Source organism: Drosophila virilis, chromosome 4 (genome assembly GCF_030788295.1).
Source record: "Drosophila virilis strain 15010-1051.87 chromosome 4, Dvir_AGI_RSII-ME, whole genome shotgun sequence".
In the NCBI taxonomy this organism is placed as follows: Eukaryota; Metazoa; Arthropoda; class Insecta; order Diptera; family Drosophilidae; genus Drosophila; species Drosophila virilis.
Genome location: NC_091546.1, coordinates 20,171,536 through 20,197,616, shown reverse-complemented (window position 1 = coordinate 20,197,616; position 26,081 = coordinate 20,171,536). Strand labels below are relative to the sequence as shown.

The following is a 26,081-nucleotide window of genomic DNA, read 5'->3' as shown; positions in this document are numbered from 1 at the left end:
CTAGTACCTGGAAATTATAGAAAAATTTGTTTGTCCAGACTAGTTATAGTTGTTTTTTTTTTTTTTGTTCCTCGTGCACTACTTGACAATTGCGTGCAAACATCGACAACGGGCCGTCCAGACGACAACAACAACTACACACGTTGGCTTGTCGTCTGCATAGTTTCTCAGCCAGCTTTGTCGACGTCTGGATTTCGATTTGGTTTCGGTTTTGCTTTCGGATTCTGGCATGGGCCGAGCCAATGTCTGCACGCGATATATTTTTTTCAAGTACATTTCGCATGTTGCAACCAAACAACAACAGCAACAACAACAAAAACAACATATCAACATTGCGTGGTGCCTCGTGTGTTGGCCAAATGTAAAGCAGGCAGAAGGGCTCCAAAGGAAAACATAGGCGCAGTCGTTGCTATGATTGGATTATGCGGTTTGACTAATACGCTGCCCATAATGCCATGTTTTTCTTTGAGCTGAGCAATTGCGATAGGCTTTTGGGGAAGAAAAAATTGGCGCATTTACAGCGAAAACGGTCAACAATAATAAGAGTTCCGTTCAAAGGCGATAACTTGGCAAATTGCTAGGGGCAAAACAATTCCGCAGGAAGCATCAGAATGCAGCGATTATTTTATGATATCTTCCTTAACGCTCTCTCCTGGCTCAAGCGCTCGTTTAAACTTTGAAAGTAAAGTCCATTAAGCTCTCATGATTGTGTCTAAATAAACCTCTAGAACCTTATTGCTTAGAAGCCGCCAGTATGCATCTACAAGTTTTTCCTGTGAAAAAAAAATTTAGGAAAAATAGAAAAACGGCTGCCTTTTTAATACGGATTCAGTTTGGAACTGTGGAATAAAAATGAAAACCTCCAAACCGCTGAGCTTGGCATTTCTAAAGAAGAAAATAATACCATTTTCCTTGTGGTCGCAAAAGTCAAAGTAGCTGAACAGCTTATTCTTATATCTAAGAGCATGCCAAGCCTTATAAGCAGAGTTTTTCGCATGCCTCGGTATGCCGGATCTTAAGTTTTCCAAAGCTATGCTAATGCATTGCTGCATCATAAAGCCACACTCTCACACACGCACACACACACACACACACACACACACACACACACCTATCGCTAACTACACACTTAAGTCGCTTTGGCTTGTCTAATAGACACACAGAGCCAGCGTCTAGCTTCCACTGGCACTGGGCACTCCTCGTCGAGGAGCATCAGAGCGCGATGATAAATTAACGCTGACACTAAAACTCTGTTAGCCTTTCCGCGCTATCATTGCTCATGTCGAGTTTTTATCGCACTCGTTTAAATTCGCCTCCGGCTGCGACTGCGATTCGGAGAGCGAGAAGCTGAAGCAGGTTGGACAAGGGACTTACCTTCCCAGGGGCAACCGACGATCTCGGCGCGCAGGCAAACGGTGCGATCGTATTGGCCATACGGATATATGCGTATCTTTGAGGCAAAGATAATCGGCTGCAGTGCGTTCTCCACCTCGCTGTACGTGTTGATGTTGCCGGGCAGTATCTGTGGAGTGAGTTGAATTGTGGTGATTCTTAGTTGGGTTAATTGAAGGCCATCCTTACCTCTTTGCCCTGGGTGTTCTTCCAGCGCTGCCATTTGTCAAAGCCCGGTCGCCAGTATTCGAGCACATAGGCCTCGGTGTACTCCTGACCCTGACCCTTGCCGTAGCGACCCTGTGTCCGTATGGCGGTTATCACATGCGTCTGCAGCAAGTCCACCTGCAGATATTCCTTGAGCGCATTCGATACCATATGCTTGGGGCACCAGGCACCGCCATTATTATCGGTTTTCAGTCTGCAAAGAGTCAAAGAGAGAGAGAGAGGGAGACGGAGAGACGACAACTTTATTAATTAGGCTTGCAAACGGTAGCTGCGCGAAAAACCAGTTGCGCAGGCGGTTCGCTAGTAAAATTTTTATAAATTAATTGACATTAAACGTGCGGCACCACACGGCGTCGGAGCCTCAGCCGCAGGCTCCAGTCAGTGGCAGCAACAGCTACAGCTACAGTCTTAGCCACCGCCAAAGCCACTGACATTTGCGGCCCAAATGGGAGGGAGGGGGTCGATTGGAGCTCTAGCTGGAGCCTGGCACTGGTGGACGTTTGTCTGGCAGCTCGTCTCGTTCGTTAAGCTGTTGCGGTTTTCGACGCAGCAGGATGTTGTCTATGTAATTAAGGATTAATTTAAGTTAGACACAGACGGCTGGACGGCAGGATGTTCGTGCGTGCATGTGCCTGTCCGTGTGTGTGTGTGTGTGCTAACTCCCCCCTGCTACTTTAATCAATTTCGCCTTCAGCCTCTTGCCTATTATTGATATGTTAACCACTACAAATACGTTTTTCGGTTTATATTTCAATTAAGTTTTACATGCTTGATTGCATTTTGGGGCCTTAATGTTTGCCCATTATTCATCGGCTGTGACTAGGCCTAGACCCCTGCCTGATTCCAGCCTCGCCTCTGGCCCTGCCCTACCCCTGGCCCCACCATTGCCCCGCATTCCCCAGCCAGTTGTCGTTGTTGTCGTCTTGCAAATTGCTTCATTTTCTGTTGCCTGTCTTTGGCAGCAGCTGCTGCTGAGTCTTAGGCCTGAACCTGTGCCGGAGCCAGCAGGTTATTGAATTTGATTGCAATATTTATTTAGTGGCCGACATGCGTTTAATGCATTTTTGCAATTTGTTATTTATATTTATGTATGTGCCTGGCGTGTGCATCGAGTGCAATTAGTAATGTCTTTCGCATCAATTGAGAGGCTTAGACATATAATTGTGGCCCTTTTAAGTGTTTGCGAGTAATTTAAGCTTGAATGGTTATGACAAATCTTAAAACTCAATTTTAGCACATGACTTTCTTAAAGGCATTTTTTGTGGTTGAAAGTAAATTAGTAGAAATTTAATTTCAGAGCGTCTGTAAAAGAATTCCTTTAAAATTCTGGCGTATAAAGAAAGCTTTTGATTGCTATGGCAAGTCTTTCAGCCTTTATTTTAGTTTATAGTAAATTTGTAGCTTCAATTTTCCAATTCCCTTGAAGCATTTTGAAGCTTTAGATAGTTTCTAGCACAGAGCGGCGTCTTAGCAATTTAATAGTTCCGCGAATCATTTAATTTAAAAGTCAAAAGATTTCCAACAATAGCCTTGAAACACTACAAATGCCTTTAACACTTTCTTTGTGCTCTTATTAATATGCTGACCGCAAGCTGCGTGTGGCTTAGCACACTTCCTCTGGCCAGCCCGTGTTATAATCATTACCAACTGCAATTACTCTCAAGTGCATAGATCAGAGTTGCTTTATTAAAAAAAAAAAAACTTAAAGAGCTCCAACAACTTGGCAAAAAAAAAAAGGTCAATTTAATCATCATAAAATTGCTTAGAGATTTTTTTCTGTCCGCCCGCTTCCTGGACTGCCCAGACAGGCAGGCAGGCAGGCTGGGAGGCAGGCAGTAGCTTGTGGAAGTGCTCGGAAAGCAAATAACCCAAAGGCATTGCAGAGTGCACAGAGGAGCAGAAAAGGGCAGAGAGAAAAATCGGAGTGAAATACGTATAAACATCATTTAAAATGCTAATATCCGCAGTTATGTGCATTTCAACTTGACTTTAATTATTGTTATTGCCAAAGTTAACAATCTGCGCCGTCTTCGGCTGCTCATTTCAAGCGGCTGATGGACTAACTAACTGCTGGCTGCCGGGCACTGGACTCAGGTCCGAACTCGAGCTCTGGACTGGACTTGGACTGGCTTTGGCTTCTAATCAAGCGCCGCCTGCTAAATGGCGAGAGTATTTTTCTCTCATTTTTTTTCCTGCCCCTTTCTGCTGTTTTTAATATGTAAGAGGTTGTAAATTTAATGGCCTGACGGCCGTTGGACGCTGGGCGAGGTAATGAAAATCAAACAGCGCCAACTGTCATTAAACTAATCTTTGTAATTCAATAGCTGCAGACGACCAGCATGGACAACGTCAACGTCAGCGTCAACATTGAGCGTTCCATGTTCGCGCATCCTGTTGGCCCCAGAGGGCTTAGGGCTCAGATTGTGGATTTCAGGGCTCTGGGGGTCTCTTTGCTCAGTAGGCAAATGCGCGTGATTTGTTTTAAGTGCATGTTTTTTGTAATGAATAACTTTAAGTTCGTTTGGAGTTTTGGGCTAGTTAGCTGCCTGGTTAGCTAAGTGCACGGCAGCCACAAATTATAATGCTGCCTGCACTTTTGAACTTTGCTTCATGGCTCTGGAACTTTGGTTAAGCAAATTGCAGTGCGCTTGATTGGACTTGGTTGGTGGGTGGTTAGTTGGTGGCCAAGGTGCAGGGTGGGGAATACGCGAATGAAAAAGACAAAAGAAAGTTCCAGCTAGTTTTGAAGAGTTTGTTGCGCTGTGCGGCACTCATTGGGTTAAGCCAACTTGAGTTGGTTAAGGTGAAAGGCTGCCATTAAGATTACAGAGAATTTAAAGAAACTAAAGCATGCTCGGTTGCTTCAAGCATTGAAACAAAGAGTGGATTATATAAAGAGCTTACTAGACTGACTCAGAAACCCATTTAGGATTAAAAAATCCAAATATGTACCAAAACAGTACTCAAATCAAATCAACTTTTAAACACAAATAAATACTTTATTTATATCCTATTATAAATCTAAAAACCAGTAAAAAGAGAATAAATTGTGTACTAAAAGTATGCTAAACACTCTTAAATGCATGCTCGTGTTCATCAATTAATCAAAGCATTCTTTATTTTATTCCAGTTTTAAGCAAACCATAGAAAAAAGTTTGATTACCCCTATTTCTATTGAAGAAACTCCTATAAGCCCAATTGAAGAGAAATATAAATGTGTACTAAAGTAAACATGAGCTAATTGCTCGCTTAAAACTGTCTATAATTTATGAAGACCCCCGGGTAGAACCTTAAAATCCCAAACTTAAATAAAAACGTTTAGGATTTGTGTTGTTAAGTGTACCAAACTGTAACTCTGCTTAGTGAACGAAACAACGTAATAAATGCATTGCCCGCTAATCCATTTCATTTGCCATTAAGTTTCGAGTCACTTAGCTGCACAACAACCACATCGCCTGTCAATCCACAGCACTTTGCCCACCACAAGCGACTAACTATGCAGCACCAGCAGATACCACCAGACACGACTCCCCGCTCAGGTGAGTCAGTCGTCGAGAGCCCAGAGGCAGCAGCTGCCATTGGCCAACAGTTAAGAGCCCGCAGCGAAAAGAAACATATCAAATGCACAGACCCCAATCCCAGCCCCAGCCCCAGCCCCAGTCCCAGTCCCAGCCCAAACTCAAATCCAAGTCCAATTCCAGTATCGCAGGCTTTGTCTTTAGCTTTTTGTAAGTTTAAACTTTGCCTCGTTGGCTCTTTAGTAAAAATTCCAGTTAATCTGCCTGGGACAAAAACAAAAAACAAGAAAATATATATGTATATATATTTTTTTGTTTATCTCAACGTGCTCATCACGCATCGTTTTGTGGTTTTACTTTAGTGCCGCCATAAAGGGTTAATGTTAATGATGCCTTTGTGGTCGCAGTCCGTCTGTCAGTCGTCTGTCTGTGCGTCTGTCTCTCTCTCTCTCTCTCTCTGGCAGTCAGCCCTGCACTTGAGTGTTTTTTAAGTGCATGTCTATAAACGCAGACAGCGAATTATTACAGAAAGCGAGAAGAATCTGTGGCAAGTATATATGTATGTGTATATATAGTAGAGCCGATGTTTGCATTGATTTTGCCGTAACTCACGTGGTAATTGACATGTTTATGGTTTGAATGAGTGCTTTACTTTATATAGATGTGGCTGGTGTGGGTTATGTGCGAGTTAACTTCTGATATCCTATACTAATTATACAGCCAGACAGCGGTCTGATGGTGTCATCAATCATTTGCAACGAGCAGCCGTGGCAATTGCAAAACTTCCGCCCCAATCTTTTGACCCGCATTGCCTCACACTTCCCGTAGAGTCATAAAACTTTAATTCAAACGAAATATGCGTCAATAAAAAGTAAACAAAACCTCAACGAACTAAAAAAAAAAAAAAGAAGAAAACTATATAAAACTCAACTAAACTTGTCTAGCCAGCTGGCAAATGCATTCAGTTTAGCTCAGCTCAGTTCAGTTCAGTTTCTGTGCAATGCTTCTGGTATATTTGTGCCCTTTGGTTGAACCGCCTTGTGAACCGGTTTACGGTTTGCAGTCGCTCCACATTGAAATTGCATTTAATTAGTGGAGGGAAAAAAGGGCTGCCGACACACTCGGCCACACTCTATTCAGATATCGCTGTTGGGGCCATTAAACGGTTGCCCGGGCCCCTTGCTGCATATTCATGAAAAGATTTCGAACAGATTTTCCTGCTGCCCGAACCCGCGATATCTCCTAAAGCGCGCTGGCTCAACACCAAATATTTTTCCAACTGATATGCAAAAACCCTTTTGTATTTGGTTTGGAATTTCGTATTTGGTATTTCGATGGGACAACTGCTTGTGTCATCTGTAATATAAGTTTTCCCAGTTTTTGTTTGTTTGACGCTTCTTTTCTATCGGTGGCTGAGATTTCGTTTTTATAGACTGTCTGTCTTATCGCGCTAATGAAGTTGTCTATAAAATTGGCAATTAAACGAACACGCAGGGGCATTCATGATAATCTATGCAGTGGGGCGGAGGGAGTGTCTGGAGACAGTCGTCGGGGTAGCTTTGGGTTAAGTGCTTACGTAGGTGCTATAGCGCTGACCTCCAACCTCGAAATATATATATATATATATTTGACATGTAAAATTATGATTTTCTTTTTTGAAATGAAATGTTTTTAAATAAAACATCAGAGCTCTTGAGTTTCTTTAAGAAGCAGCATTTGCTAATCAATAAAGCTATCTCTTTGGCTCATTTGTACCGTTAATATTCTCACAAATTATATCAGTAATATTACAAGATTTTCTTGTTTTTTCTCAACTAGTGAGATAATAGTTTGATTTGTTTGACTAAAATATTCGTATAGCCTTTGCCGTTCAGACAAAATAACTTTATTTCAACCACATGTTTTTTATTTATTTATTACATTTGACAGTTAAACTTAGAGCTTTAGCTTTTTATATGATTTTATTTTATCAAATTTAAAGTCAAATGCATATTGTGGCTTAACCAAAACTTGAACATAACTCACCTTGCGTGTTGTGGCCCAACGAATCCCGTATCATGGGCTGAGCTAGCTGTGATTTGAGCATCTGTAATTGCGCCGGATTCCATGCCCAAAGGCACATTGCACGTAGCTATAAAAAAGAAAAGACAAAAAAAAAAAAACCATAAAATATTAAAAATGCTCAGAGAGAAAAGCGAAAAAAAATAACGTTAATTAATGATGGATGCGCTTTGCATCTCGCGTGGCGGGCGCGCCAAAGTAAATTTAGAATGCTCAAGTGGGTGGGGCTGGGTCCCAATGGCCTGTGCCGGTGCTCATCTCGGCCAGCTCCATTGCAACGCCCATCAAATCTATCAAAATAAGTCAAGCGTCAATTTGACTTTTCTCTTTTGACATTTGAACGGGCCGCAACAGGGCGGTGGCACGCCCAGTTTTGTATGTGTCTAGTCCCCGGTGTAGGTAGGCCTATCACTTTCCCATGGCTCAGAGCAGAGACTGCGACTACTATCTGCTTTTAAATAAAGCAAACACTTAATCATTGCCAAAGTCAAGCCGAGCCGGGCAGAACGTCAACTACTTTACTTAATTTATTGCCTACCGATTGCATTTCGCAGGCCCCATCAAGCCCCTACCCCTGCTCTAGGTTGCCTTTTGATATGAATTGAAGTTGAGGCTGAAGTTGGAGCCCCCGCCGCCAACAGCTGGCTGGCTGGCTGTCTGACTGCCTGCTGACATTTTCGCCAGAATCAACACTGATTTGACATGACTTTTGTTGCGCAGGCACAGCATGGACCAGCTTCCAGTTCCCAGCTCAATGCTGCAGTACCTCCTGCCTAAGGTGCGTGCATTCGTTTAGAAGTTTATAAATAAACACACATACATACACATTGAGACAGAACCTGGTAGAGGCGCTTTTTGCATTCGCACTTGATTGGATTTGATAGCTGGCAATGCTAATGGGAACTGAAGCTGCTCTGGAAAAGAGACTGAAACTGAGGCTGGGCCAGGGCCAGGCCGGGTCAGAAGCCGTTGCCTTCGACTGCATATTGCAAGTGCATTCATTTGGAAAATTGTTGCATGTTTTGTTAACTCAACTCACTCGATGTGTCTAGCACAACAACATCAAGAACAACATCAACTAGAAGAGCAACTAAGGCACTTCCTCTGCTTATTTGCTTATGTGGGGGCTTTAGAGCGGGCGGCTGGGCAAATATTGAAGGCATCGACAAGCCATGTAAGGAGGCAGTTTTGCATCGACTTCGAGTGCTGAAGATGAACATGTTTATAAATTCGTATTTATGTATTTGGCTTGCTTGATTAACTATAAATATTATGGCTTAGATTTGATTTAGAGAAGACAAAGGCTGGCAGCCAGGCAGCCAGTCTGGCTGGGGGCAGGAGGGGTTGCTCTGTTTATGCAATATGACAGCTGCAAGTTTGCAGGAAAACTTGTGGTCGACTCTGGGAAAATGTATAAATAAGAGAAGCTGCAAACGAGTAAACTACGCAACTTATTACAAAGTTCTAAAGAAAAAGCTATGAAATAAATGAAACTATAGTTGTTTTTTGTTTTCTTTCTTTTCTTTTACATTTCTTTCAGATTCCACAACAATTTTCCGCTTTTGTCAGCATGGGAGAGCAAAACGAATTTATATGGAAATGTTAAGGTATGTAAATCAATTTAATCAAGTCAATCAAATCCAAAAGTAAATTTCTAGACAAATTACATACATTATATATCGGGTACTCTTAGTTCGCTTATTCCCCTTTTCAAATTAGAGGCCCAACTGACTTAATATTGTTTCATATTTTAATACAAAACTAAAAATGTTTCGCATTTATTGCTATAATTCCTATATTTTCCTATTCCTATAATTTTTGCATAATAAAAATATGCTTTTTCCTCTTAAAATGTTACGTTTTTCGTTTAACCTATTTTCTGAGCTTTAACGCATTCTACAAACCAAATCAATAGTTCCATTAACAATAAATTTCTATGCTGCATATGTATGTATCTATGCTTGTATATATTTATGTATACCTATTTATGCCATTGTAATGCGCCCCATTTGCGTTTCATACTTTTCCTTTGAAAGTCTTCCCATGCCGCTTAGCTTTTGTTCAGTCCATCAGGCAGCCTTCACAGTGTCCCCAGCGGCCTGTCCTCATATCAACATAGAAATTTATGAGCCGCTGACATGCCAGGGCCATTCAAAGTGGCCATAATCCTAAGTCAGCTCCAGCTACCATGGCTACTTCAGTATGGCTTCATTAAAGCCACCTTTGCTGCAACTATTGTGTTGTGTGTGTGTGTGTGTGTGGAAAATTTTTGCGCAAAAGTTTAGAGGCTGCATATGTATGTCCATATGCCAATTAATGAGCCGGGGACAGAGAGAGAGAGAGAGAGAGAGCGAGAGAGGGAGAAAGCAGACGATCCACAACCACCCATGTCCAAGCCGGAGCTGTGTCAGATCTCATGTGCAACAGCGACGGGCGCCCCATGGCGACTGGCCAGAAGCCACCAACTGTGCCGCCTGTCGCTGCCCCAGAGAATGATGAGCCACATAAAAATGTGCTTTCAATGTCAATTAAAATACATTTTTCTTGAACTGAAGTCGCCTCCTTCCCCTTCAAGTGCCACTTGAATAAATTCAAAATAAACATATATAGTAATTTTTTCCATTTCCTTAGATATAGTTTGACTTTAATGGTGCTTGGCCTCGGCAAAATTGATAAATGAGCACACCTTTTGACTTGCCCGCCCCAAGAGTTCATTTATTTGATTTGTCAGATATACGAGGCACTAGTTTTTGCCAAAAAATGAGTCGTCTTCTACTCACCAATGTCGAAAGCCGCAATTGCTGGCGTATTGAGCATTAAACAGCCGCTGGCAATAATCAATGCCAAGAGGCTAAGGTTCCAGTTGCCATTCCAGTTACTTGTCGGACTGGCTAAATGCCGGACTCGACTGTGGTTAGGTGTAGATGATGATGAGCGGGGACAGCAAGAGCGAGGGGAGCTGGAAAGGCACTGGCGGGAGAACATTTTGTAGCTAGAATCTGTTATTGTTGTTGTTTTTATTGTATTCGCTTTGTTTGTTTTTGATAAGCTGCGCGTCATTTTTTGGTGAGAAACTTTAACTGATTGAAATTGGCCTGGCAGTGAGATCTGTAATAGAAAAAGATGAATTCAAAATATTAATTAATATTAAAAAATGTATAAGCATGCAAAATTGATTTCGTTTTTTATTCAACTCTTATTCAACAAAGGCTTTTAAGGCTCATAAGCTACATTAGAACTGCTGGAACAGAGAGAAGTTTGTCTCCTTTCTTTGCAATTCTAAAAGAACAACGCTTCTATAATTGCATTTGAAGCTTATTTAGATAGGCCCTTCTCATCAGCAACACTTTCCGTCTTTATCTTTAGCCCATACACCAACTACAAACTCCTTCACAGTAAGAGCTCATTTAAGCTGCGAGCCTTTCTATGCGCTTCTCAGTGCACACATTCAACACTTACGTACGCGGTGCTCTCAATGCGCCGCCTTCGCTTCTAATTAGTTTTGCTTAGGGTAGTCACCGCTGCTTCGCCCACATCGCAACTCATTAAAATTAAAAGACATCAAAAGAAATTTGCAAACTAAACACAAACACAGCGGCAGCAGCTGGTGGACCAGGGTGGACTGCGCCTAGGATGTCCTTTTTACAGCTCCTAGCCTCGGCCTGGCGTGGCACGTTCGCTCATCTGCTGCCGCCTTTTGTGCTACCTTTTGCCCTTTTTTTCGCCGCACGCTTTGCATAAACTAAATAAATTTCTTGGCCACCCGCCTTACGGGCATGTCATAAAGTGGGCTGACTTGGATTTTCGTCTGTCCGGGTTTGGGGATGGTTGGGCTAGGTGCTTTTCTGGCAGTGCATCTGCTGCTTTAAATTGCTGCGCCAGCTGACGGGTCTATGGGTCTATGAGGCTGCTGCTTCTTCCTTAACTGTAAGCCAGCGTTAAATTAAAGCGGAAACTGGCTTGTGCCGGGCAGTGGGGGGGCAGTCAGGCAGCCAGGCAGTCAACATGTTTGCTTTGGCCGCTTTCTATGGCTCACATATCTGCCCCGGCTGCTGCGGCTCCGGCTCTGCCTTCGCTCAAGCAAAATTGTTGCAAAATAATGTTAAATGAAAAGCACAAAGTCATTCAGGCAGCCACACAGAGTCAGACCGAAAGAGTGGCGGTGAGAAAACGAGGGCAGAGGAGGAGCGATGACTTGGATGCTGGCATGGGCACACACTGGCACATACCTCATCCGCCTCATCCGCATTGTGCTCACGACGTGTCGATCCCCGCTCTGCTCTACTCTATGCTGGTCCGCATCCTCCGCGTCATCGTCACGCACATTCACTTTGCATTCATTCAACTCGAAGGCAAAGTCGAAGTCGCTGTCGAAGTGGAAGCCCCTCTCGAAGACCGAAGACCGACTACGTCGACAGCCTGCAACACATTTGGCGTTGGCAGTTGTTGTTTTTGTTGTTGTTTTTATTTTGGCATCAATTGAGTTTCAGATTCATTCACAGTTAAAGCCAAATGATGCAATAACCAAACGTGCTTTCTAATTCCGGAGACAGTCAACAGATTGAAGAGAACCATTCAGACAGCTCTGACAGAAGCTAAGAGTTAGTTAGAGTCTAAGCCTCGACTGTTGGCATACTCAAGTGACTTCCCTTTTCCTTCACTGGCAAGAGAAACAAGATGCGTGCAGGCTACCGATAAAGGCTAAAACGATCTGTAACCTACCCGAGGGTATATGGCAAATCATAAAAAAAAATAAAGGTAGCGTTCCTATTGTTAAATTGTCAGATATCTACTTGTTCTTGCCCTTGGACTTACAGTTTATTTACAGAGCACCTTTACACCTATAATTGATTATATAAAGTTTTCCGATAAATGAAAATAATATGGTAAACATTTCTTCAGTAAATTTGTCTATTAATTTAACAGAAGATTATGTGAAATGTTTTAGGATTCGGTCATGCAGATCTTAAGAAAGAAATCTCAGAAATCCTTCACGAGCTTACATTTCTTTAAAGACTTGAAAAGGAGTCTTACAATATTTAGGTTCGATTAGTTGCTTTCTAAAGCGTTGCTTCAGCTACGCTTCCAAGTGCTCTGTAAGAGTATCAAACTTCTCTTCTGCCTGGCCACATTCCACCTCACATTCCTATGGAGCTAACGAGAGACCCGCTGCCTCAATAGCTGCTCAGTTAACGAGTAGCCGATGCCCACATAGTGCTCCATGCTGATGTTTATCTAACAAATGTGCCCATCCTGCTGTTTGCAACCTGAGCAACCTTATCGACCGCCTGATGACTCCTCCACAAAAACCCCAAGCTCAACAACGTGCAGCAGCAGGAGCAGCAACGCCGCGATGCAACATGCATGCAAAAAATGGGCAACGTCATGTGGTAATTTGTCACGTGAGAGGCAGCTGCTGCATCAAGAAAGGCAACACCCCCGCCTGACCCCGTATCTCTAGTATGTGTTTCTGTTGGCTTTTCCCCTGACTCTTGTCAATAACTCAGCGCTTAATTGCTCATCTTTCAACGTCGCAGGGCGCAGGTACTTTGACTCTGGCCCAGCGGCAGCCTTTGACGCTCAACGCTCTGGCCAACAAATTAGAAAATTCTCAACTGCAGCGGGCAAAAAAATAACTAAAAACAAAAAAAAAATACTTGACAAATGCCGCCTGTCATAGTATTAACTTGCTGTGCTTCATATGCACAGCAGCAAACGCGTCCAGCGGCGATTCAGCGATTCAACGATCGGGCCAAGCGATCCCGGCTGGCTGGCTGGCTGCCTGCCACACAATGTAGGTTAGATGCATAGTGACACTCGCTCTGGAGCGCGTGGCAATGCCTTCTGGTCAGCCGTTGCACCTGGCGGCGCTTTGAGCGCTCTGCGGCTTGAGCTTGCCACGTCTTGTGGCAAGTACGCTGCGCGGTTTGTTTGTTTTTTGTTTCTGCTGCATTTTTCGTTGTGCCGCGCGCGAATATTTCATAAATTGAAATGTACAGTTAGTTAATTACACGCTCAATTGGCTCTAAAAGTGGCATTAGCCAGCCGGCCAAGGCAGCCAGCGAGAACCAGCCTAGCAATTTCAGCTCTACGACTGCATTTTTAATGGTTGTCATAAAAGATTTATCGCCCAATAGTAGCAGCCAACTTTAGCGGATAGAGGCGTTAGCAGTATATATATAGCCACATACACACACACAACACACAAATACACAGATATATATAATGCCAGGCAATCATTGCCATTCACAGTTGGCCTGTCGATGAGAGTGTGATATAATAGCTTGCGAAACCAGCTTGCGGAGCATAATGTGTGGGAAAGGGTCACAGTCAGCTGAGAAAAACTAAATTACATTCAGATATTGAAGAACCAAGTAATATACATTATTCTAAACTTGAACTCAGGACATAACTATGCAATATAATACATATCCAGAGATCGAGAATATATATACGTCGGAGAGAAGATTTTTCCCTTCATAACAAAATTATAAACCTTTCTACAAGAGCATCAAAATAAATGTTGAATATAGAATTTTGCCAATTCTTAAATGTCAAAAATTCTACATACCCTTTCTTTGAGCAGTGCCATTTGAAGCGCGTGTTAATTCGTTGTTTAACACGCTTTTGTTTGACAATTTCCTAGAAATCTTAATTAACTTTACCAATTCTCTATCAACCTAAACAATCTCAAATTTCATCGCTCTAACGCCCCACTGGCATTTTTGAGTCCAGCTAACTGGACACAGGTCATCAATCAAATGTGTTTTCATTTTAAATGTCAACACACACACACACATACACACCTCGATCTAAATGTGTGTGACTAAACAAATTGCAGACCCGCGTGCTGAAAATTTAAACATCAAACTGTGTTTTTGGCTGACTTCCTGATTAACTCGAAAATAGAAGAAGAAGTAGAACCAGAACAACTGAATAATGCCCGCAACGAAAATACCAACAAACCAAATTGATTAATTGATGAAGCGCAGCGCAGTTTTCATGAAAAAAAAAATACAAAACAACAAAAAAAAAAACACATTTCCAAAGTAGAGCACATCAATGAAGCTGGAATGAGAGACTGACATATAGAATGTGTCTCGAATGTAGATGTACGTATGTATATATAGTAGGCCACATGGCTCGACACGATTTGCATAAATCGAAACACAAAAAGCGAGTTGACTTGCTCTGCAAATCGGGAGCAAAAGATATTTATCTTGCCTCTGCCGCGTCGAGTGTCTGAATGAGTGTCAAATTAAATTGATCAATTAAGCAATTGACGTGACGGCAGCTCGCTCTCTGTCTCGCTCCCTCTCCCTCCCTGTCTCTAGAACTGAACAAAATCCAAGTGAAAAATGCAGCAAATGCACAAAGGAAGGCGAGCGAGGAGTACCCGAGCAGGGAAAGACTTAATGCAACTTTTACACACACACAACAAGTGACGCAAATTGTGGAACGTGTTGAAAGGGGCTTGGGCTAGGGGTGCAAGTGGGGTTGCAAGCGGGCGTCGGCTTGAGCCCTGGGGTCTTGCTGTGACTCTAGACCTGCTAGTGACAATTTCTGTCAATTCAGCGGCGCTAATCAAGCGAGCGACTGTTGAGCATTTAAATAGGGTGTAGCTGGGAGCTGTTGGAGCGAGCTGGTAGCTCCAGCTAGACAAATTGGCTGCGATTGCAGTGCGTGGTTACTGCTGCTGCCGCTGCTGCTGCTGCTGGCGGCTTAAAGCCCAACATGCGGGCTGTTTGCCTAGTCAGACAGCAGCGTCATATAATCCATCAAGCCAGCAGACAGTTGCAGCTACAACAACAACAAGAACTGGAGACGACTCGAATTTCCCTCAGCTGTAATCAAATCAAATGACAACGCAGACAGCAAGGAAACTGCAACGACTTTGCTGAAGCCCAAACGGCAAGGCAACTAGCCAAGCAGACCAGGAGAAAGAGACGGAGAGAATGGGGAGAGAGTGGGAAAGCGACATGCAACTCTCGCAGGAATATGACTCTGACTGTGCGCGTTTCCTGTGACTATTGTCACAATTTGATGGCCAACACTTTTGATGATTTAATAATGGGGAAGTGGGCGTAAATGCCCGGGAAGGGGCACAGCTAATGTGTCTGTGTGCGTGTGCGTGTGTGCAACACAGGTAGCCGGCATTTGCATAGCTGCCACACGAACGACAGTTGACAACTTTTTCTATATATATAAATATATATATATACATATATTTGCCAGTTACTGTCATTGCATACAATCAGTACAACACCCCATCCCCACTCACAAACACCCCCTTCCACTCTTAAATAAAATGTATTCTATTATTCTGACAAGCTGGCAGCGAGACTGTCGACTGTCGACTGTCTGTTTGTCTCTTGACTGTCCTCTGTCTCTCGCATGTCTGCCACTTGAAAGCCAAGCAGGAAGCTTGCCAGGGCTTAAAAGCACTTCAAGCAGAGCGCATATTGATTTTCGACATGTTCCAAGTTCATTAAAGTCACATCAGAAGCGTGCAAAAAAAGCGAAAACAAAAACAAAAACCAAAACACAAACAAATATCCTCTCTGCCCACATTTTCCCAACCGCAAATAGACACGAGATGCGACAGCAAGCGGCACACGACGCGCCCACAAATCAACGCCTAACCACAAAGGCATGGGCGGAGGGGCGGTACCCAAAAGACCAGAAAAAAAAATAGGCGACGCCATTTTGTCTGTGCCCGGCCATTAAATATGCAAAAAGCAACATGCGAAAAAGTGAAAAAAAAGTGTTGCATACTTTTAGTTGCTGCTGCAAACCGCAAAAAGGCAGCAGAGCAAAAAGGGCGAACCGGAGCGACGCTCGCAACAGGAAGCCGGAAAAATAAATAAAAAGGCGAGACGAGACAACAGGGCAGTCCTCCCCGCGCCCCCAGGCCCCCAATTCAGAGTACACAGTTCGCGAGCCATTCATTAGCATAGACATAGAGCGCAATATTGAATTTCTATGCCTGTATGGGTGCTCAGGGGTCGTTCAGTATCTGTAAGTGTGTGTGTGTGTGTGTTTGTGTGTGAGGTCACAAGGTTGCGAAAAAATGCTTCACGCCTGGGCAAGCTGAGAAAATCACAGCGCGTAAGCAGAAGGTTTAGAAAAAAAGAGAAGAGGACGAGAGGACGAGCCCAAGCAGCGCCTGGGGATCAAATTAGTCGAGTTTTTTGAAAAAGAATGCGGCAAACTCTAGACTCTATATGCATGCTAAGTGGGGAGGCAAAGTGCTTCAAGGGGTCGCAAGTCAAAATGCAAGAAATACAAATGTAAAGCTCTCAAGTGGCTGCCTGTCAGTCGTCACATGTCATCCAAAAAACCAGGAAGTGGGTAACGAGAAGCGCTAGGATATTGACAGTAGTAATAAAAGCGGGAGAAATACACCATGGGAGAGATGGGATTAAGTGTTGAAAGTATATAAAAACAAACACAAATTAACGATGGTTCTATAGAAGGTATACTCAGAATATATTGAAGTAAATTTTAGAAATAAAATAGTTTTTAGTTAATTTAAAATATTTCTTTATGAATATAAAAGCTAGAAGTTAGAATCCAAAGGGTGGGCAATTTAGGATATTAAATAAAACTTCATAATTTAAAATATATAAACGGGAAAACAATGGGAAAAAATAAAAAAAATAAATTATTTTTAACCGATCTGTTGTATGTTAAGCAATTCAAGCAGCAGATGAAAGGGTAATGATAAATTCAGCTGAATGTGGAATGGAATGGTTTAACTGGGTGCCCCAGGCAAAGCAGGTATGCCACCCTGTCAATTTTTTGGGGCATAACTCACAATAGACGGTTGGGGACTTGGAGCTCAAGGGATGCCCCACATGCTGCACACACATCCCTCAACGGCTTGTAAGCCGCAGCTGATAAGCCTCGCCCAGGCATTCACTTAACTGTCAATGGTGTAGGCGGTTCAGTTGCCACACCCCCAACCCCTACAGTGCACATCCTGTGGATCGCTTTGTCTGCGGTTTGTCAGCAGTTTCGTCGTGTGTGGGCCACTGCTGGAATTTTTATGAATTATATGGCGAAGCTGCTCAAAAAAATATGTAAAAATATTTTCGAGGATGACAACAACGACGTCGTCGACATTGACAATGAGGCGGTGGTAAGTGGCTGCCAGGCGGGCGCAACAACAAAGCGCTGATTGACAGGAAGGCATACAAAAGCGGAGCACATGGACAGAACAGACAGTCGACAGACGAATGACGAGACAAAATGCCAGGGCCACAGATACAGTTCCATAGCCAAAAGCACCGGGCACCGAGCCCGAGCACAGACAATCGTTAGGCCGGGCAACGGAGCGTGGCCAGGACATGTGGGTTCAGACCGGCTCAAGCTCTATCGATTTTTGAAGGGCCAACTCAGTGGCATGCAGCAAATGCAGCTGTGCCGCAGCGGGCTCATCAGTGGGCACAGCCCGAGCCGTTAACACTCATTGTTTTCACATGTTTTTTAATGATTGCCATGTGAGGAGTTTGGAACCCGCGTAGGCACCGTTAGCCAGACAAATTAGCAACGCTTGATTAATTTTTATGACGCGCACTGTAACTGACAGAGACAACAGCCGCAGGTGAGCAGAACTTTGGCATAAGCCCACTGGCAGGCACAAAAGTATCTTTCAGATACATTTTACATACATCATACATATGCACACATGTTGTTTATGCGCCATAACAACCCAACATTTGTCTAATGATGCGCAATTAGGCAAATAGCTTATAATCATAGCCATAGCCATTTTTTGTTGTTGCTCTTGCTGTTGCTGTTGCTGTTGCTGTTGCTGATGTTGTCGTTGGTTTCCTAATGCAACTCAAGTTTGTCTCATTCTGCTGCACGTGCACGCCTCTGTGTGTGGGCGTGGCATGCAGCGGCTTGGGCCATTTGATTATAGAAATCATGTACTAGACAATTGTGACACAGTTGCCCATATGGACAGCCGCTTTTTAATGGGGCCCGAATGCCGGAAAGGCGGCTTGTTGAAAACTTTTGCTTTGTTGTTGTTGTTTTGCTATTTGTTATAGCTGTTGTTGTTGCTGTTGTTTTTGTTGGTCGGGTTAACGTTAACTCGCTGTGGGTTTTGTGGTCATAAAATTTAACGCTTGTTTGGGCTGCTGCTGCTGCTGCTGTTGCTGCTGGTTGCAGGAAGGCTTTATTAGCTGATTGTTTTTATAAGGTAATGGGCATTAAATGACTACTTTGTTGCGGTACCGTAATGCAGCTGAACAAAAGCCAAAAAACTCCCCCTGATGTCTGCTGCATTACGGTTTTTATGGAGTATGAAGAATATCTAAATGAAACATCAATTCGTTTATGGAAAAGAATACACATAACCCTATATCTGGCCGACTAGTTAATGCCTATAAATATCAACAAATAGACTTACGCATTTAGAAAAAGTGCATGTATTTGAGCTATATGCAGAGACATAAGAAAATCTATAAGTGCCTTTTCTGTAAATTTCAAAAAATCAATACTTTAAATTGCCTTTCTTTACCAGGAATCTTCTTTTGCAGTCAAAAAATGAGAACATATTCGAGTAAATTCCTGAAATTCAAATCATTAAGTGTTCTCTAAGCTGAACTTATAGAACATTTTTAAATTTACGACACTTTTTTAAGGAAAGTTAGTTTTGAAGTTAAGAAATTCTAAAATTATTTGATATACCTTAAAAAACACAAATGTGTATAACTTTCCTATTAAAAACAAAAAGAACTTTAAACAATAAAGCGACTATATTGGACCTTTATTAGGGGTTTCTTATGCATTAAAGCAAAATGAAACCAAATGCTACAAAACGGTTTTGGTTTTCAAAAATCTTTTGAACTTGTGCGTTATTTCAGCTTGATAACTTTGAGCGGGCGCGTGCATTTAACCCTTTCTGCTAACCCGCTCAGTTGCTGACTCAAAAATTGCTGCTACAACAGTTGGCACTTAACCCTCGAGAGTCGCTCTAATTACGCAAACATGTTGTCCGTTTCGGGGCAACCCTCGAGGAAACCTTCAAACGGCCACGGCCACGGCGAATGACAAGTTCCATTGAAACATTTTTGACACCTGGCGTGTGGCCCATCATGATATACACTTGGGAAACAGGCGCTACATTTGCATAGCTGAATAGTCCCAGAGGGGCGTGATATGAGCTAAGTTGTTCCAACTGGACTGAACGGGTCGGGTCTCCGGTTCTCCGGTTGTCCGTATCTATCTCTAGTTTGGGCTGTTTGCTGACTAAATGAAACAAGTTTTCAGTCTGGTATCTAACAAATGTGTTGACTGTGAAAAATTACATTGCATGTATGACAAAACTTTTTCAAAAGCAGATACCAACTGCTAGCAGCGGGTGTGGGTGACAGGGTGTGTGCATTGATTAATGAGCCGAGCTGTGCATGCCCCGAAGTGTGTGTATGTGTGTGCTTAAGCTATGCATTTGCTAACTTAGAACTCAATTACCAAACCAAATTTTCGGCGCATTCCCGATGAGTCTTCCCGCATTTTGATGGATTTGTGGGCTGGGCTACCCGGCGGCTCGCGGTTGACCCTGAGCCCATTGCATGGAGGCATTGCAGAACGGCGCTAATGACGTTTTATTGTTTTGTGATGCGTAAAATGTTTTGTTGACGACGTCGACTGGCTAATTTTGAGCTGCGACTTGCTTGAATGCCTCTTACAAATCGAGTGAGTCTTCTGATTGCCCGAGCACACAAAGGCAAGCCCAGGCCCCACAAAGCGAGCGGGCCAGACAAAGGTCCAACGAATGCGGGAAGTCGTCAGCGAGCGACTCCTCAGTTTGATGAGCGGCGATTCATTTCCGCTCATCACTTCTAAATACAAATTTAATATGCTTTATATACGCATACATATACATATATAGACACACATATATGAACTACGTGTGTGTCCCCTGCTCCTGTCCCGTAGTTCTCGTTTCTGGTTCTCGGGGCCTGGTCGCAAATTTGCGCAGTGAACTGTAACCGAAAGTTAATTAGCTCAACGAAATCGTCGCAGTTGCAGTCGCATCCCAGTCGAGGGGACTCTATGTGACGAATTCTCAGTGTCTCTTCAAAAGGCAAAACTTGTAAAGTTTGAGTGTATCAGAAACATTGACGAACCGTGTTATAAGGGTCGACTGGCTGCTTGGATAGCGACGCAGCTAAAAAGGAAATCTTCATGTCGGTCTTGTTTGTGAGAGAAAACAAAAAGGGTTCGTCTTTGCTGGGAACACAAAATGGAACTATCGTCGAGTGTCTTTTAAGGAGCTAGAGATAAGCCAAGAAAACAAGCAGCATAACATTTGGAAGTGAAAAGTAATTTATTTCAGAAAACAATTACAATTATATAAGTAAGAAAGCAGTTAAAGATTATACTAAAAGAAGACTAAGGCATAAAAAGAAAATAAATAAAATAAAAAGAAAACTGAAACAATTCAATAAAATAAAAATTGACCAAAAGGCGATCAGAGAACACAGTGTTATCAACGTCAAGTCTATAAACACTTTTCGCTGCTACACAACACTAAAATTGCAATGTTCAAGACTGTCTTTTAATGGAATAGCTTTTACAGCTGCACATTTGTTCCATTTTCTAAGCTCTGCTGACAGCCTGAAATATTTGGGATACTTTAACAACAACTTTTTACTAATTAAGCGCCCCACACGCAACAACAACCGAAATAGAACTGTGGAAAACTTCAAGTTAAGGCCACGAAAAAGAAAAAAAAAAAAAAAAAAGAAATGTGCCACCATATAAAAAACAGCGGAGGCAACAACAAGAGCAAAGCTGGCGCCAAGTCATTACATGAAAAAATTCTCAACTACATGCCAAGGCACATACACACTTACACACACTCACACACACGCACACACACATAGCTACAGTGGCTCTTTTTATGAGCCGCAACACTTGAAAATTTTTCACAAGTACACGACGACGCTGACGCTGACGCTGACGTAGGCGCTGACGTCGACCGCAAGAAGCAGCAGATATAATTTTCCTTTGCTGTATTCTTACAACTTAACACACAGAAGAAAATAAAGCAGCATAAAACCTGGCAAACAATAAAAACAAGAATAAAACTAAAAAAAAAAAAAATAGAAGACAATAAGAACAAGCAACAAGAAAATAAAGGCAAGCAGCCAAGGTAGGCGGTGGGGGCGTGGCAGCTATTTGGCTGCCCCGAAAATGTTTTCCTTCTGTTTCTTTTCCCTGGCCATGCACGACTGCTGCCGCCAACGCCGTAGGGGCAAATGTGCCTGTGTGTGTGTAAGTGTGTGTGTGCGTGTGTGGAGCAGGGAAGCGGGCGCTGCACAAATTGTAGAATTTGTGGCACCTGTGCGCTGTATCTGCGGCCGCGCATCTGTATCTTTGTATCTTTGCCGACGAGCCAAACAAATAAACTGGCGGCCAAGTTATGACAGTCAGCAGCGGCCGCAATGTCGACGCGTCGGCCGCAGGAAACATTATTCTTAGTTAGATGCTAATTAATTAAAGAAGCAGAACCCGTAACATACACACACACACACACACACACAATAACCAACAACCCAGGGGCCATACTTCGGTGGCAAATATGTGGGCAGATACGACAGCACAAGACGTTGTCGAAGCAACGCTGCATGACATACTCTCAGTGCATGATGAGCATAAATTTTCCCTATGTGTCTCGTTGTGGGAGGATTCGACGCAGGAAACGTCGGATTGACCGCAAACAGAGAAGAGATGTGGGAGGCTGCAGTAGCAGGAGCTAAGAATAGCATCGGGCATGAAATATAACAGGAATCGAAATAACAAGCATTTAAAAACACTTGCATCTTGACAGGGCTGTAAACATGGGCCTTTTGAAAAGATAAAACAGGGAATATTGAATTATTTCAGTTAAATATGCCAACATTCTTTTTACTTGAAATATAATTTTGACTAGTAGGGAAAGTGTCATAATAAAAATAGCTCATCAGATCAGCAACAACAGTCGAGTTGATAAAGCCTCGTCCGGCTGTCTGTTTCTATTCGAACTAGTTACTCAGTTTTAAAGCAGCTATTATATCATATAATTACCATTGGAACAATCGGTTGCATGGAAAACAATCTGTTTTCCAAGATATTTTGATAAAACTGCAACTCCGAACTAAACTTTTCCCAAATATCTGAAAAGTCCTAAGGCAAATGTCTACAAGAGAATTTAATCTTTGGCATGCCGGAACTATCTGCTTTTTTTATTTCTAAATAAAAATTAATTTATAATTACCAAATGAGTTTAGCCAGAGCAACTGGGGGCTATCGAAATGCATTGCTGATACCAAAGACAATATATTTTTACTCTTCCGGAAACAAAACATAATTTAATACAACTTTATTCCTTTTCTAAATACCAATAGAATTTCCTTGTGTTTTAAATCGCAAAATGTGGATTTCAATAAAAACATATTTAGTTTACTCAGCATCAACTTAATATATTTTAAATTGAAGCTCGCTTTCTTTGCAAGAATGTCGCAAAGATTTCGTAGCTTGGCAAATCTATAATCTTTAAGACAAAGCCATTTAAGTATCTGTCTCTATCGGCAACTCGTACAATGTCCAGTGAAATAACAACAAAATAACAAACAAGATAGCGCCAACTTTTATCATAATGCTAATAAAATGAATCGACCACAAGAAAACAACAACAACAACAAGGCAAAGAAGAAAAGTTTTTCAAGATTATTATGATGATTGCGCCCCAATGGCGCCTCAGGCAGCAGCCGCTGCCCCATCTATGAGTCGTTGCGTTGCGGCTGGCAACTTGTTTACATAAATTTTAATTGCTGTAATTATGATTTTTACACGAAATTAATTATGCATGCGCAGTAGCTGCATTAGCTATCGGATAAAGATTCAGTTTCGGATTGAGATTTAAACACGCAACAGCGTTTCAATAAAAACTAATTTGCCTGCCCAAACAGCAAAGAAATTTACGCGCATGTTGGCCAGTTCTTTATAGAATTTTAATTGCCAAGCATAATTCCTATTAATTGCCTGACAGCACAAGGAAATTATGAAATTGCAGTGGGAAACTATCTTAAGTACGCTCGCCTCGCCAGCGATGTGTGAAGTTGCCAACTCGCAGATACGTAGATACATTGCTGTATCTGATAAAGATCGTGTAAAACTGTTGGCCCCTGTTACCCGAAGCGTTACAAACTGTTTGAGAAAAGATTTTTCTCTGGCTGATAAAAAAAAAAAAAATTGGATTTCTAGTTTTTGTTGTTGAATTTTGTTTTCCTTTTTTTATGACCTGCTTTGGGGCTGGCGTTGATGGCTGCTGCTGCTGCTGTTTTGTGTCCATAAGATACAGCAGGTTATTTTGATTAGACTGGCATGTTGACAGTTTGACTTTACTTAATTTGTGTTTAATTAACGTTTAGTCTGCGCACTAAATTCCACATGCCACACGGCTTGTGTGCGGCAGCCAGAAGGGGTAAACGATTGGAAGAAATGGGAGAAATAGTAGAAGCTTGGCAATAGTTTAATAAATCATTCGTTCACATACTGTTCCATGGAATTGATAACTATTTTTATATGGCAAACACTTGTAAATAGTTGCACTGGAACTTGCACCGTGAGTAATATTTAGGCAGGCAACTGAACAGAAAACATTTGTATCCACTTCTGACTTAATTCATTAAAAGAAACTGGTTTCATTTTTGCTCGACTAATTGGCAAGAAAATCAAATCGACGTCGAGTTTGAGCATTTGCTGCTTTTATTTTTTATTCACTCATCGATTATTTAAACAATGATTTGTTTATTTATTCAGTCGCTCGATTCACTTTACCAAAAGCCTGTCATAAAAACAACAACTACGGCAAACGAGACTTTAAATGTTTTCTATGTTCTACGCAAATTGATTTACGGAGCCACAGATTAGGTATATTGAATACTGCAAGAGCCATAAATAACATTTGATTTAATACAATATTGGGAAAAATATGCATGGATGGAAAAATTCAATATTCAAATAAATTACTTTTCAATCTACTCGGGAGAATATTTTTAATGTAATTAAAAAAATGGTTAAGGTTCCAAATTGATTTAGATAGAGTTGTGGACCAACGATTAAATGTTGCAGAATCTTCGAAATTTATTTTATTTATTTAGCGAAATTGCTAAAAATGTAATCTGTGTAAAATTCATCTATTTGAATTTCTTGCAAATTTCTCTCAGAATTTTATTAAAAGAGTTAAGGTATATTGAACGCAAAAAAGATATTTATTTAGTTGAACGTTGAAAGCTTTACTTTAAACTCACTTAAAACAATATTATTTAAAAAATCTTCGAATGTGGGTAAAGTATACTTATTTTTTAAATTTCACATAAATTTCTCCAAGAATTTGATTGGTTAATTTACGCAGAAAGTGAAGTTATATTGAGCTTAGAAAATATATTTATCTAAATATTCAAGTCTTTCACAAATCTTAAAATAATTATTTATAGTTTCACTTTTATTCGCATAAAACAATATTCTGCCTTGACTTCGACTTACCTAATTTGAAAATATTTGTCGCATCAAATGTTTTCAGTTAAATTGTATAGATTGTATCCTTTGCATATGTGTTGCATTGTATATGGGTTATATATATATATATATATTTATATATAGTTATGTATATATTCATATAATATTTTGAATAGTTAAAAAGCGTTACACAAATGCATTGAAGCGTATTTGGGGCACAGACACATGCACACAAAATTCTCAACACAATTTTTAAATGCAAACTAAATGCAGTCGAAGCTGTTGCAATAAATTTTATTTTATTTTTTTTTTATTTTTTGCACTGTTGCACGTAGCTCGTGTATCTTGTGGGTTGTTTTGATATGTTTAGCACTCTCGGCTGAGATACTTTTGTATTGCGGCTGCCTTAGTTACATGCCGACAGCCTTAGGCGGGGACACACATTGCGTTTATTTATCGGATATTCAAATTTGCGTTGCTTGGCTGGCGCCGACCGTTGCACAGGTGCCGCATTTTGTTGTGGCCAGCTTTGAGATACTTTTACGCAGTATCAGTATCTGTATCTTTCACACACTCACGCAAAAACACGTAACGCGACGCGCACCGAATCTGAACTGAACTAAACTGAGCTGAGCGTTGTTGTTGCCGCCACGAGCGTTGGGATGAGACTGAAACTGGACGAGACGAGCTGCCACTGTTGCAACCACCATCGCCTTAGCGAGCGCGACCGAGTTGTTGCAACAAGCGCCGACGTTCGCTGCGTTTTCTGTTTGCTGCCGCTGCCACTGCCACTGCTGCTGCCACTGCTGCTGCTGCTTCTGCTGCTGCTGCCTTTCGCTTGTTGTAACGCGCCGAACGAAGGTTGACGAGCGATTGAATTGAACGAACGTTGTAAAGTTGCTCAGGAGCCGCCTATCGGACGCGGACCGGCCATGTAACCGAACAACGGCATTTGCCCTCTGTGGATCTCAAGCGGAGAGCGTCAGCGTGAAGCGAAAGAGTGGAACATGGCCTCTAAGCAAAGAGCGAGAACTGTTTGTGGAATGAATTAAGCTGTGGATGGCAGCGTTACCGGGTAGAAATTGACAATATTATTAACAGAGATTCTTTTAGGTTTCTGCTCTTATCAAAAAATAAATAAAAAAAATCATTTAATTTTTACTATATTTATTTTTTATTAATATTTAAAAAATGTATAAAGACATGTTTTTAATTATGTATTTATTTACTTATTATTTTTGCACGTTTCTAATATTTTTCTTAATTTTTATTGTTAATTTGGCGACCTCTTCATTTTGAAATATTTGACTGTATGGACCTTGAGCCTTAATATATTTATTTAAATGCTTTATTTGTTTGTTT

At 41.8% G+C, this 26,081-nt stretch overlaps 1 protein-coding gene across 1 annotated transcript in view; it reads right to left on the bottom strand.

Moving 5' to 3' along the window:
* smal (smoke alarm) overlaps positions 1-25,589 on the bottom strand; it is a 41,042-nt gene extending 15,453 nt beyond the window's left edge. The window contains 5 exon segments of the mRNA XM_002051321.4: positions 1,375-1,522; positions 1,582-1,813; positions 7,164-7,269; positions 9,980-10,307; positions 24,747-25,589. Coding sequence (XP_002051357.2) covers positions 1,375-1,522; positions 1,582-1,813; positions 7,164-7,269; positions 9,980-10,259 — 766 coding nt within the window. The 5' untranslated portion in view covers positions 10,260-10,307; positions 24,747-25,589.
* Between the last annotated feature and the right edge of the window lie 492 nt (positions 25,590-26,081).